The sequence below is a fragment of the Anomaloglossus baeobatrachus genome, chromosome 11, assembly GCF_048569485.1.
Source record: "Anomaloglossus baeobatrachus isolate aAnoBae1 chromosome 11, aAnoBae1.hap1, whole genome shotgun sequence".
NCBI classification, from domain to species: domain Eukaryota; kingdom Metazoa; phylum Chordata; class Amphibia; order Anura; family Aromobatidae; genus Anomaloglossus; species Anomaloglossus baeobatrachus.
Window position 1 is genome coordinate 30,787,243 of NC_134363.1, and position 14,878 is coordinate 30,802,120.

At 47.8% G+C, this 14,878-nt stretch overlaps 1 protein-coding gene across 1 annotated transcript; it reads right to left on the minus strand.

The window, feature by feature from the left end:
- Positions 1-908: 908 nt before the first annotated feature.
- LOC142256547 (phospholipase A2 inhibitor and Ly6/PLAUR domain-containing protein-like) lies at positions 909-11,822 on the minus strand. Its single transcript, XM_075328305.1, has 5 exons — positions 11,742-11,822; positions 9,452-9,571; positions 7,815-7,961; positions 2,665-2,808; positions 909-1,883 (listed from the first exon to the last, which is right to left on the minus strand). The coding sequence occupies exons 1-5, from the start codon at positions 11,791-11,793 to the stop codon at positions 1,669-1,671; spliced, it is 678 nt and encodes a 225-aa protein (XP_075184420.1). The 5' UTR covers positions 11,794-11,822; the 3' UTR covers positions 909-1,668.
- Between the last annotated feature and the right edge of the window lie 3,056 nt (positions 11,823-14,878).

The window sequence follows — 14,878 nt, forward strand, 5'->3', positions numbered from 1 at the left end:
ACAATAAACAATAAGGAGGAAACAAAGAATAAGAAGGAAACATAAAGATGGAACAATAAACAATAAGGAAGAAACATAAAGAATAAGGAGTAAACACAAAGATTGAACAGTAAACAATAAGGAAGAAACGTAAGGAATAAGGAGGAAGCATAAAGATGGAACAATAAACAAAAAGGAGGAAACAAAGAATAAGGAGGGAGTGTAAAGATGGAACAATAAACAAAAAGGAGGAAACATAAAGACAGAACAATAAACAATAAGGAGGAAACATAAAGACAGAACAATAAACAATAAGGAGGAAACAAAGAATAAGGAGGAAACATAAAGACGGAAAAATAAACAATAAGGAAGAAACGTAAAGAATAAGGAGGAAACATAAAGATGGAACAATAAACAATAAGGAGGAAACAAAGAATAAGGAGGGAATGTAAAGATGGAACAATAAACAAAAAGGAGGAAACATAAAGACAGAACAATAAGCAATAAGGAGGAAACAAAGATGGATCAATAAACAATAAGGAGGAAACATAAAGATGTAACAATAAACAAAAAGGAGGAAACAAAGAATAAGGAGGGAACGTAGAGATGGAACAATAAACAATAAGGAGGAAACATAAAGACGGAACAATAAACGATAACGAAGAAACACAAAAATGGAACAATAAACAATAAGGAGAAAACGAAGATGGAACAATAAAGATGGAATAATAAGCAGTAAGGATGGAACAATAAAGATGGAATAATAAGCAGTAAGGATGGAACAATAAAGATGGAATAATAAGCAGTAAGGATGGAACAATAAACAGTGAAGATGGAACAAAAAAAATGGAAGAATAAACAGTAAAAATGGAACAAGAATCGATATAGATAGAACAAAATCAGTAAAGATAGAACATAAAGATGGAGGAATAAACAATAAAGATGGAAATAAATAAATAAAAGCATAAAAAAAATTACAATTAGTAGAAATTATCTTTTTAGAAGACAAACAAACTAAGAGCATGAAGCGTTCCTGTGAGACTCGTGTAATGTCGCCAGGTGCTCGGCAAGTGTCGGCGTCAGTGCTACATAATTGCAGGTTCCCGGGTAATTACAATCAGCGGCTTTGTATATCACATTTCTGATGTAATATTAGCAGCAGGAAGGCTCTTTATTCTGCAGACATCACACCATGGATTTGAGTATATTTGGCCGAGCTGAATTTAGGGACTAGTAGTGGAGGGAATATACAGTTTGGTTCTTGTGCATAGTAAACTATGAGGTTATTTCCATCTACAGCCACTGGATATGCCATAAATGTCAGAGAGATGCGGTTATAAAGACACCCCAGATCTACTTCATTTTTATCATTCATTAGAGTAAATTTACTTAAAAAAAAACACGGAGGAAGGCTAGATCAGTGTTTAGGGGTACAGAAAGTGATGGGGGTCTGGCATTTTCAACCACCAGTTCCTAATTCTCAAAAGAACATTTTTGGAATGGAAATTTTGCCCCCATCACGCTTAGCCATCCTCTTGTGTAAGAATCTCCAACATTCCGAGTTCCGCAGGGGCGGGGCTGGCTGTGATTGGTGGCCGCATGAAGAGAGAGGATTTACTACTCTGTAATAATCAGCATTAAATAAATTGTAACTAATTCACAAAGCGATAAAAAGACAGGACGACGACTTTATGAAGATATGATGAGTGTTACCATACTGAATGTCAAAGTCATAGAAAGCAGGAGAGTATAGGGAGGAGCCCCCCACCCCACCGCACTGCTGCACAGAACATTGGTCTTTATGTTTCTGAGGTATTGTCCTTTTGCATAGGTTAAGCCAGATCCAGCTTCACAGATCCCATCAGTGGTGCAGCCGTGTAAGCTCTCTGTGGTAGTGGCACTTTCTGTAAGAGATCAAGAGAAAGAAGAAAAAGATAAGGTTAAAGTTAAGTAACTGTGTACATACATTACATTACTGATCCTGAGTTACCTCCTGTATTATACTCCAGAGCTGCACTCACTATTCTGCTGGTGCAGTCACTGTGTACATACATTACATTACTGATCCTGAGTTACCTCCTGTATTATACTCCAGAGCTGCACTCACTATTCTGCTGGTGCAGTCACTGTGTACATACATTACATTACTGATCCTGAGTTACCTCCTGTATTATACTCCAGAGCTGCACTCACTATTCTGCTGGTGCAGTCACTGTGTACATACATTACATTACTGATCCTGAGTTACCTCCTGTATTGTACTCCAGAGCTGCACTCACTATTCTGCTGGTGCAGTCACTATGTACATACATTACATTACTGATCCTGAGTTACCTCCTGTATTATACTCCAGAGCTGCACTCACTATTCTGCTAGTGCAGTCACTGTGTACATACATTACATTTCTGATCCTGAGTTACCTCCTGTATTATACTCCAGAGCTGCACTCACTATTCTGCTGGTGCAGTCACTGTGTACATACATTACATTTCTGATCCTGAGTTACATCCTGTATTATGCTCCAGAGCTGCACTCACTATTCTGCTGGTGGAATCACCATGTGACTTTGCCTTTCACCTTTATCAAATACATTATTGAGTTAACACTACGGTATCATCAGGTTTTATAGTTGTGTACGTTTTCTACTTTTCCTTCTCTTTCCCCAGTAATGGTTGTAGAACTTACCGCGCTTTTCGGTTCTCATGTAGTGAATGCAGCGTTGCTCGTTGCCGGTGCATTTTAAGTTACTCCTCCCTAGACAACGGTCTGAGTTTGGGACGAAGCACGCCGGGCAGGTGAGTCCATTCTCATCATCGTTGGCCTGGGGCACTAAGAATAAAAGAGCAAAGACAGAAGAACCTCACTGATGCCCTTCCGCAAGACATGAAGGTCTACTACAGTGGTCAAGGTTCAAGAATGATCTTCTCATATATTGTAGATACGAGAAGTGCTCTCGTTGGTGAAACAAGTGAGTCTTCAGACCACCCCAGTTTTTCGGAAAGAAGAACTTTCGAGACAACTTAATACCCTGAGTATTCCAATGGGAACATTTTCAGCTTTGAGGTTGTCAATGATGGACTTGGTCAACATGCTCAATCACGGCTGACAAATGTGCAACCTTCTCAGAAGGCTCCAAGGCAGGGCTGTATTTTGCCTTTGTGCTGCCCTAGGCACTTTAAGTGGTCGCGCCCCTTAGTGACAACGTAAAACTCTATTGATATAGAATCATATACGTCGCAATGTGTATTACACTCCGTGTATGTGTATTATGTTATATCTTCTAAAAGATTTGTTAAGATGCCATTCCTTTTCTCTCTTGTCTTATACCTTGTTATGACTTAAAACAATTTAAATAAAAAATTTATAAAAAACAAAAACTATGAGTTTTCGCACATGACATCTGTTTAAGGCAGATCTACTCTGTAAAACACTTTAAAAAGTATCAATGGGAAACGAAGGGCACTAACCCCCCCCCCCCAATGGGGATCACCACGGGCACATCAAAACATAGCATGGGTATAAAATATTCCCACCACACCGTCCCCACTTATATACTGTGACTGTCACACTGCCCCTAATAAACTACACACTGCCCTCCCTTATAAATTATACCCACCACACCTTCCTCCATTATGAAATATGATCTGCACATTGTCCTCACATCATGCTGCCCCCTCCTCACAGTGTCCCATGCATTCTGCCCCCTCCTCACAGTGTCCCATGCATGCTGCCCCCTCCTCACAATGTCCCATGCATGCTGCCCCCTCCTCACAATGTCCCATGCATGCTGCCCCCTCCTCACAATGTCCCATGCATGCTGCCCACTCCTCACAATGTCCCATGCATGCTGCCCCTCCTCACAATGTCCCATGCATGCTGCCCCTCCTCACAATGTCCCATGCATGCTGCCCCTCCTCACAATGTCCCATGCATGCTGCTCCCTCCTCACAGTGTCCCATGCATGCTGCTCCCTCCTCACAGTGTCCCATGCATGCCGCCCCCTCCTCGCAATGTCCCATGCATGCTGCCCCTCCTCACAGTGTCCCATGCATGCTGCTCCCTCCTCACAGTGTCCCATGCATGCTGCCCCCTCCTCGCAATGTCCCATGCATGCTGCCCCCTCCTCACAATGTCCCATGCATGCTGCCCCCTCCTCACAATGTCCCATGCATGCTGCCCCCTCCTCACAATGTCCCATGCATGCTGCCCCCTCCTCACAGTGTCCCATGCATGCTGCCCCCTCCTCACAATGTCCCATGCATGCTGCCCCCTCCTCACAATGTCCCATGCATGCTGCTCCCTCCTCACAGTGTCCCATGCATGCTGCTCCCTCCTCACAGTGTCACATGCATGCCGCTCCCTCCTCACAGTGTCCCATGCATGCTGCCCCCTCCTCACAGTGTCCCATGCATGCTGCTCCATCCTCACAGTGTCACATGCATGCCGCTCCCTCCTCACAATGTCCCATGCATGCCGCTCCCTCCTCACAATGTCCCATGCATGCTGCTCCCTCCTCACAATGTCCCATTCATGCTGCCCCCTCCTCACAATGTCCCATGCATGCTGCTCCCTCCTCACAATGTCCCATGCATGCTGCTCCCTCCTCACAATGTCCCATGCATGCTGCCCCCTCCTCACAATGTCCCATGCATGCTGCTCCCTCCTCACAGTGTCCCATGCATGCTGCTCCCTCCTCACAATGTCCCATGCATGCTGCCCCTCCTCACAATGTCCCATGCATGCTGCCCCTCCTCACAATGTCCCATGCATGCTGATCCCTCCTCACAATGTCCCATGCATGCTGCTCCCTCCTCACAATGTCTCATGCATGCTGCTCCCTCCTCACAATGTCCCATGCATGCTGCCCCCTCCTCACAATGTCCCATGCATGCTGACCCTCCTCACAATGTCCCATGCATGCTGCCCCCTCTTCACAATGTCCCATGCATACTGCCCCCTCCTCACAATGTCCCATGCATGTTGCCCCCTCCTCACAGTGTCCCATGGATGCTGCCCTCTCCTCAGTGCCCCATGCATGCTGCCCCCTCCTCAGTGTCCCATGCATGCTGCCCCCTCCTCCCAGTGTCCCATGCAAGTTGCCCCCTCCTCACAGTGTCCCATGCATGCTGCCCCCTCCTCACAGTGTCCCATGCATGCTGCCCCCTCCTCACAGTGTCCCATGCATGCTGCTCCCTCCTCACAGTGTCCCATGCATGCTGCCCTCTCCTCACAGTGTCCCATGCATGCTGCTCCCTCCTCACAGTGTCCCATGCATGCTGCTCCCTCCTCACAATGTCCCATGCATGCTGCCCCTCTCCATGAGATCCTAATGCTGCCTTCCTCTTTTCCATAATGACACCTCCATGCTCCCCCATTCATCATACTAAGACCACCACACTAGCGCTTATGCTGAGACACCCCCCCCCACACACACACACACTACCCCACTCTTGATATTGACTCCCCTACATTGCTCCACTCCATACTGAGCCCACACATGTTGTCCCTTCTCCATAATGCGCTCCCAATGCTGCCCCCCTCTTATTCTGAGTCCTTACACTCCCCCCCAACGATTTTGTCATTGCACTATCCCTCAACCCTTGTCCTCTGTCTCTAGCATTGGCCCCTCTCTCCCATTCCCCCAGCAGCAGCCTCTCTCCCCCCCAGCCCCCCCAGCATCAGCCTCTCTCCCCCCAGCCTCCCCAGCATCAGCCTCTCTGCCCCCAACATCAGCCTCTCTGCCCCCAGCCTCCCCCCCCAGCCTCAGCCTCTCTCCCCCCAGCCTCAGCCTCTCTCCTCTCAGCCCCCCCAGCATCAGCCTCCCCCAGCATCAGCCCCCCAGCATCAGCCTCCCCCAGCATCAGCCTCTCTCTCCCCCCAGCCTCCCCCAGCATCAGCCACTCTCTCCTCCCAGCCTCCCCCAGCATCAGCCTCTCTCTCTCCCCCAGCCTCCCTCAGCATCAGCCTCTCTCTCCCCTCAGCCTCCCCCAGCATCAGCCTCTCTCTCCCCCCAGCCTCCCCCATCAGCCTCTCTCTCCCCCCAGCCTCCCCCAGCATCAGCCTCTCTCCCCCCAGCCTACCCCAGCATCAGCCTCTCTGCCCCCAGCATCAGCCTCTCTGCCCCCAGCATCAGCCTCTCTGCCCCCAGCCTCCCCCCAGCCTCAGTCTCTCTCCCCCCAGCCTCAGCCTCTCCCAGCATCACCCCCCAGCATCAGCCTCCCCCAGCATCAGCCTCTCTCTCCCCCCAGCCTCCCCCAGCATCAGCCTCACTCTCCCCCCCAGCCTCCCCCAGCATCAGCCTCTCTCTCCCCCCAGCCTCCCCCAGCATCAGTCTCTCTCCCCCCAGCCTCCCCCAGCATCAGCCTCTCTCTCCCCTCAGCCTCCCCCAGCATCAGCCTCTCTCCCCCCAACCTCCCCCAGCATCAACCTCTCTGCCCCCAGCCTCAGCCTCTCTCTCTTCCTAGCCTCCCCCCAGCCTCAGCCTCTCTCTCTTCCCAGCATCAGCCTCTCTCTTCCCAGCCTGCCCCCAGCCTCCCCCCAGCCTCTCTCTTCCCAGCCTGCCCCCAGCCTCAGCCTCTCTCTCTTTCCAGCCTCCCCCCAGCCTCAGCCTCTCTCTCTTCCCAGCCTCTCCCCAGCCTCAGCCTCTATCTCTTCCCAGCCTCCCCCCAGACTCAGCCTCTCTCTCTTCCCAGCCTCCCCCCAGCCTCAGCCTCTCTCTCTTCCCAGCCTCCCCCAGCCTCAGCCTCTCTCTCTTCCCAGCCTCCCCCCAGCCTCAGCCTCTCTTTCTTCCCAGCCTCCCCCCAACCTCAGCCTCTCTCTCTTCCCAGCCTCCCCCCAGCCTCAGCCTCTCTCTCTTCCCAGCCTCCCCCCAGCCTCAGCCTCTCTCTCTTCCCAGCCTCCCCCCAGCCTCAGCCTCTCTCTCTTCCCAGCCTCAGCCTCTCTCTCTTCCCAGCCTCCCCCCAGCCTCAGCCTCTCTCTCTTCCCAGCCTCCCCCCAGCCACAGCCTCTCTCTCTTCCCAGCCTCCCCCCCCAGCCTCAGCCTCTCTCTCAGCCTCAGCCTCCCCCAGCCTCTCTCTTTTCCCAGCCTCCCCCCAGCCTCAGCCTCTCTCCCCCCAGCCTCCCCTTGCATGATTATAGTGGACAAAAAGAGGCATGGCAACGATCATCAACTAACCTGTAAGGTGCCCATACATTCTAGGCTCTGCCTTAGCGCATACCTGCTCTGGTGCCCGCTGCACTGCTCTGGTGATTATCATCTTCTGGCTGGCTCCAGCTTCAGTCGCGTCCTCCTCCGCGGCGTGTGTCGTCTGCAGCATTGGACGCTGCAGCACGGGGCAGTGAGCTGATTGGCGCGCCCGCGCGCCTCTGACCCCGGAAGTGCAGGTGCTGGAACTTCCGGGGTCAATCAGCTCACTATGCCTGGCGCCCGCCGTGTATTTAAATAGACAGAAGTGTGCCTCTCCTCCCTCTCAACACCCCCCCCCCCTTACCCGAGAACACAGCGGATTAACTAAACTGTAACGGAGGGAGGGGCAGGGGGGGCGGGGATGTAAAAAAAAAATTATATATTTTTTTTTTGCTGCCAGAAAGTGCCGCCCCCCGCAACGTGCCGCCCCAGGCACGGGACCGCGGGTGCCTAGTGGCAAATACGGCCCTGCTCCAAGGTGAGGTTGAAGTCAACTTCTTTTGGATTTTCTTGACCTGCTCTAGTGTTTTTATAGATAACTAATATCTCAGAACTTGCAAAAGTCTAGATGCCCCAGTAAATTGTCAATACTCCACCCAACAGATAGGTTCCTTTTCCTAATGACCAAATGATCCATGTGGACACTTACAGGTTGGTAATGGCGCCTGGCACACATTGTAGTCGCAGCACGTGGTGTTCACGAATATAGTCTTGGTTGAGCTTCGTATTGTGCCAATTCTGCTGCATTCGTTGCTTTTTCCACATCTTTTAGTAATTGTTACTTCTTCTCTACCATCTTGAAACAAAAGAAATCCAACTGATATTCTAAGATAAAGCATGAAAACCTCATCGGTGGTTATAACGAGCTAGCATATATGCAACCAGAGTGGACATCAACTGCAAAGAGCTACTCGTTGCCTGGAGGACTAAGCGTACTTCATCATCCTCTATTCATCATTGTGGGTTCATGTAGTACCACTTTTCACCTGCGGTGGTCACTGTAGGATAAAAGCTTAGCTGCCTTAGCCGCTACGAATGATCAACTGATTGCCAAATGTGGCAATCAACGGATAGCCGCCAACTGGTCCTCATTGTGCCAGGACGGCTAGCCAGAAGCCGAGCCATAGATGCAAACAGATATGAGGTGGTTGGCATTGCTCCCATCCAGCCACTAAAATGTACTGATATGGCCTCTGTACCAGGTTCTTGGTAGAAGGGGAGGAAAAAACAAAAATGCTAAAACAAAAAATGTCAGTGACGATATGCCACTAAAAGCTACTAGATACAGGGAAGTCAAACACACCGGTGGTCAGGAAATCAGATAAGGTACACAGGGAGCGTGGAGAGCTGAGGTCAGGGTACAAGCCGTAGGTCAGAAGCCAGGAAGTCAGATAAGGTACACAGGGAGCAATCGGAGCCGAGGTCATGGTACAAGCTGGAGGTCAGAAATCAGGAAGTCAGAAAATGTGCACAGGGTGCGAGCAGAGCCAAGGTCAGGGTACAAGCCATAGGTCAGAAGTCAGGAAGTCAGATAAGGTACACAGGGAGCAATCGGAGCCAAAGTAATGGTACAAGCTGGAGGTCAGAAGTCAGGAAGTCAGATAAGGTACACAGGGAGCAATCGAAGCCGAGGTCATGGTACAAGCCAGAAGTCAGAAATCAGGAAGTCAGAAAAGGTGCACAGGGTGCGAGCAGAGCCGAGGTCAGGGTAAAAGCCGGAGGTCAGAAGCCAGGAAGTCAGATAAGGTACACACGGAGCAATCAGAGCCAAGGTTAGGGTACAAGCCAGAGGTCAGAAGCCAGGAAGTCAGATAAGGTACACAAGGAGTAAGCAGAGCCGAGGTCAGGGTACAAGCCAGAGGTCAGAAGCCAGGAAGTCAAATAAGTTACACAGGGGAGCAAGCAGAGCCAAGGTCAGGGAACAAGCTGAAGGTCAGAAGCCAGAGTCAGATAATGTCAGGGGCACGGGCAGAGAAGGGTAAGAAAGGTTCGGGTTAGGGAGACAAGATCAGAACAACAAAACTCACGGGAACCAGAGAACTCACTGCAGACCAGGAACTACCACTGGCAGCGTTCCGGGTGAAGTTGCTCTCTAATAAAGCTGAGCACTCACCAGGAATGAGGCACCTGAACACAGGCCCATCCCCGCACCAGCGCAGGACCTGAAGGCTGAGAAGCAACCTGTCACCTGGTGCATAATACAGAACATTTGCTATGTTGGAGAGCAGAGCACCACGGATTATGACAGAAAAGAAGGGGTTAAAAGGAAAAATAAGGTTTATTTACCATATATACTCCGCATTCTTTCAAACACACACACGTCCTCCTCCGGCTTGCATAGAAATGCACTGTCCGAGCAGTTATCGACATTGTAATCGTGACAGAAGAAGCACCAAAGGTAATGTCCTAAAACAAAGAAGAGAAGAAGAGTAATTACATTTTTACGTTGGGTTTATGTCATCCAACATGGGTATTCTAAAGACACTTTTGGAAAGAACAGAGCTGCCAATCAAAAATTCAGGGAGCTGGCATGGAAAAAGTAGGAAAAATGGGTCTTAGAGTTGCCCCATCTACTCCACAGAGGGTCAACTTTTCAGATTGTGTTCAGTAGATATGGCCGGAGAGCACACTTAAGTGCCAGGTCAACGTCCCTCTGAGGGAAAACCCATACTGAGCATTTCTATCATGCCACAGCGTATAAATACTCAGCGTGCTGTGCAACACGAAGGTGACAACGGGAATATGGTTGAAGGAAGACTCTGGCGATAGGGATAGGGGAGAGAGGACACCTCCTGCAACTCACATGAGTCTGTACCCTATGCTTCCTGACGTTCCTATACAAGTTCTTCCCCCCCATTGCCGTCACATGCCTAGGCCCTCACTAGCCCTGAACTCACTCTAGCTAGTGAGAAGGATGTCGAGAACACTAGTCTCATCACTGCAACAATACAACACAAGGGAAGGGAGACAAGGGGAAGATAGACACAAAAAGGAAAACACTCCAAGCTTCTCCAATGCAGTAGCTAAACATCACAGCTGCAATGGTCACAACTAGGCTCCTTCCAAACTGGTCACTATAGAATGAGAATCTATAACCGGCATTAGATGGTAAGACATGTGACTTTTTATACCAAATTAGTGTGATGTTATGATTCAGTGATAGAGGAGGATCAGAAAAAGGACAAAAATGCAGAAACACCTCAAAAAAACAGAGTGGCTGGAACCTTAACGGACTGCAGACCTAATACTGACACACAAATAGAAGTAGCCGTGGGGCATGCCTACGATGACCTAGTCGCCTTGACAAAGCCAAAGAACTAAATATTCTTACAGAGAGAAAAATTAGAAAAGCTAATCTGCCTCGGAGCAATCCCCAAAGATATAGATAGCCCCCCACATGTAAAGGCTACGGTGATATAGGAAAACACAATACGTAGCTAGAAAAGAGATTCAGCAAAGATGAGGCCCAAACTATCTATATAGGAAAAGATAGGAAAGAGCACTGTCTGCAGCCGTTAAAACCTGATAAATCTCATCACACCTGATATGGAAAAAGCGCTCAGCCCACACAGGCTCTCCCCCACTAAATCAGTACTATGGTGTTACTGGGATCCAAAAAACACTAATATAGATGAGGGACTGAATTTAATACCAAGCATGACAAAACACAATACATAGCAGAACATGGAGGTAGGTACACAGACACTCCCAGCAGGAAATGATCCAACTCCACCAAGAACTCCCCACAGGCAAAATCAGGAATCAAGCATTAGTATCAAAACAGAAAAAAATGCAAGAAAATGGAAACAATAAGCAAAGGTACAAAGACCAACTTATGTGAGAGGAGTTCTGGTGGAGAGAAGGGCTGCTTTCAGAATGTCTTTAGCACACAGGAGATACATTGAGCACCGGCAAGGAATAGGAGAAAACTACTCAGTTATATAGGCCCAATCTGAATGACCTGATTGCCATTCCTCCACAGGTGTCTGGCTCCCATTCAACAAGTCAACTGCAACGCCAGCACTGACCACAAGAGGGAGCCCCAAACTGGAAAATGTATTCACAACATGTGGTCATCAAAGAGCTGCACACAAGATTAAGGCTACAAAACAGTCAGATACAAAAAAAGTCCTTAACCCCTACAGTACTAAAAGAACAATAAGGCGTTGGGAGCTTCTGTTCCCAGACGTCTTCCTAGAGTGGGACACAATCATGACAGTTTCTTACACCACGAAGTTCAAACCTTGGGCATTTTTAGAAAATGACACCTATGCAGTAATAATTTCCAGTAAATAAGCAAGAATTATGGTTTCTCATAAGATCAAGTAGTCACGATCTCTAGGAGTCCTGTCTTCACATCTACCAGCACATAAATCTATGCAAGACATATTTTATCAAGAATTAATGATTAGCAGATTGATAAAATATCTCTAACAAGGGTTTACATTGAAATCTATGGGAGTTGTGGAAAAGAAAAACAAGATGAGCAAGGCAGGGGAAACCATGAACCAGACTCAACGTATTTATCTGCCATATGTACATGTACGTGCAGTGACCTGTTTACCAATTTACTCACCCGTCTTTAATTGCTCATTGTGGCTCGAATTACGGCACCTCACGAGTTCCATTAATCCAGGTTTAGCTAAACTATACAGGCTTCCGCTTCCTGCACAAACATTTGAGGCACAGCCCATTGAAAAGACATAGTTGGCTCCTACAAGAGAAACATGAAAGTTGGCAGTGAGGAGGAAGCGTGACTCAAATATTGAAAGCAAAGTACAAAAAAACATGAAATTCGAAGATGTCGTTTAGGAAACAGCATGGGGAAGACAGAACGCATATCTGACTCCCAGGTTGCTGCTCTATTTTGATAACCAGCCAAGGTAAAGCAGACAGCTGGGGGCTAGTATTATCAGGCTAGGAAGGTCCATGGTTATTTGGCCCTTCCCAGCCTAAAAATAGCTGCCCACAGCTGCCCAATTAGATGCTTCAATTCTGGAGCTTTGCCTGGCTCTTTCCGATTGCCTTGGTGTGGTGGCAATTGGGATAATATTTTTGTTGGTTGATGTCAGCTGTGTAATATCAGCTGCCACGTAGTCCAGGGATTAGTAATGAAGAGGTGTCTATCAGACACCCCCATTACTAAACCAATAAGTGTAAAAAACAAAAAAATATTAGCAAATGTTCCCACAAAGTTCCATCTTAGTCTAGGATCCAAAGTTTGCTTTTTTGGATTACTGGGTTAGTAATGGGGGTGTCTGATAGACACTTCTCTATTACTATCCCCTATGCTTGATCTCAGCTGACACTACACATCTGACATCAACCCCCAAAAATATTACCCTGATTGCCACCGCATAAGGGCAATTGGGAAGAGCTGGCAAAACACCAGTATTGGCGCATGTAATGTCATGCGCCACTTCTGAGCGGCTGCGTCCTGGTATTTTTAGGCTGGGAAGGGGCCAATAACCATGGGCCTTCCCAGCCTGATAATAGCAGCCCTCAGCTGTCTGCTTTACCTTGGCTGCAAGTTAAAAATAATTGGGACCCCACTATGTTTTGTTCTTTATTCATTAGGTTAAAAACGAAAAGGCTAAAAACATCCTTTAGTGCCACATGAAAGGCACTAAAGGGTGCATTAGTATAACCCTGGTGTAATTTAAGCGCTGCCTCTTACATCAACTTTCCCTGACCTGCTTTTAGAGGACAGTACATTGAGCATCGCACCACCGGGTCTCATGTAGGACCTGATGACACAATGAGGATGGACAATTACAGTAATGCCAGTAGCCAACATGGCTATGGCGTTACCGTGTATGACAGCCAATCATCGCACGTATATTGGAGGTCTAACAGCCATATAACACACAGGCGGGGACTTAAGCATGGCGTCCGGACACCTGTGATGCTCAGCCAAGTAACAAACATGCTGAGCATCCCAATGCTTGATCGAGTATCGAACAGTGGCGAGGACGCTCGCTCATCACTAGAGGTGGGCTCTAAACCTCAAAAAATCTGGCCCGTATGGGCACGAAATATTTACAGTCAACACCATGATGCCTTGTGGCAGTATTCTACGTGCACTTGTCTCCTGCCAGAACTTCCAATGAGTCTCGCAGGGTATTCTACACCCAGAAGATCAACATATGACTTAGGTGGTGACAATCACCCATTTTGGGTTGTGTCTTCGATTACCGAATGGGGCCGTCCTTTCATAAGTGATGCAGTGCTTCTCCTTTCCCGTACACATCAGTGAGTATTTGGCTTCACACTTTTCCTCTGTGGCTGAAAAGCAGGACGGGCACCGCACCCCATTTTTAGTGTTGTTTTCTGGTGGCACTAAAAGAAAAAATATACAATTTTGTGAATGAAAATGGAAAGATCATCCAAGCTGCTCTTCTGGTGTATACATGTGAGGGTCTGTTAGGAGAAACAGTCTACATAGGAGACTCGGGTCCACATACAAAGGATCAAACTGGGCCACTGATTATGGAGCTGGGACCTCCTGTACTGATCCTGAGTTACCTCCTGTATTATACTCCAGAGCTGCACTCACTATTCTGCTGGTGCAGTCACTGTGTACATACATTACATTACTGATCCTGAGTTACCTCCTGTATTATACTCCAGAGCTGCACTCACTATTCTGCTGGTGCAGTCACTGTGTACATACATTACATTACTGATCCTGAGTTACCTCCTGTATTATACTCCAGAGCTGCACTCACTATTCTGCTGGTGCAGTCCCTGTGTACATACATTACATTACTGATCCTGAGTTACCTCCTGTATTATACTCTAGAGCTGCACTCACTATTCTGCTGGAGCAGTCACTGTGTATATACATTACATTACTGATCCTGAGTTACCTCCTGTATTATACTCCAGAGCTGCACTCACTATTCTGCTGGTGCAGTCCCTGTGTACATACATTACATTACTGATCCTGAGTTACCTCCTGTATTATACTCCAGAGCTGCACTCACTATTCTGCTGGTGCAGTCACTGTGTACATACATTACATTACTGATCCTGAGTTACCTCCTGTATTATACTCCAGAGCTGCACTCACTATTCTGCTGGTGCAGTCACTGTGTACATACATTACATTACTGATCCTGAGTTACCTCCTGTATTATACTCCAGAGCTGCACTCACTATTCTGCTGGAGCAGTCACTGTGTATATACATTACATTACTGATCCTGAGTTACCTCCTGTATTATACTCCAGAGCTGCACTCACTATTCTGCTGGTGCAGTCCCTGTGTACATACATTACATTACTGATCCTGAGTTACCTCCTGTATTATACTCCAGAGCTGCACTCACTATTCTGCTGGTGCAGTCACTGTGTACATACATTACATTACTGATCCTGAGTTACCTCCTGTATTATACTCCAGAGCTGCACTCACTATTCTGCTGGTGCAGTCACTGTGTACATACATTACATTACTGATCCTGAGTTACCTCCTGTATTATACTCCAGAGCTGCACTCACTATTCTGCTGGTGCAGTCACTGTGTACATACATTACATTACTGATCCTGAGTTACCTCCTGTATTATACTCCAGAGCTGCACTCACTATTCTGCTGGTGCAGTCACTGTGTACATACATTACATTACTGATCCTGAGTTACCTCCTGTATTATACTCCAGAGCTGCACTCACTATTCTGCTGGTGCAGTCAGTGTGTACATACATTACATT

Coding starts and splice junctions, on each gene's coding strand:
- LOC142256547 (XM_075328305.1), bottom strand. CDS start 11,793: ATGGAACTCGTGAGGTGCCGTAATTCGAGCCACAATGAGCAATTAAAG. Junction 9,572..11,741: donor CAATGAGCAATTAAAGACGG/GTGAGTAAATTG, acceptor TCTTTGTTTTAG/GACATTACCTTTGGTGCTTC. Junction 1,884..2,664: donor CATGAGAACCGAAAAGCGCG/GTAAGTTCTACA, acceptor GATCTCTTACAG/AAAGTGCCACTACCACAGAG.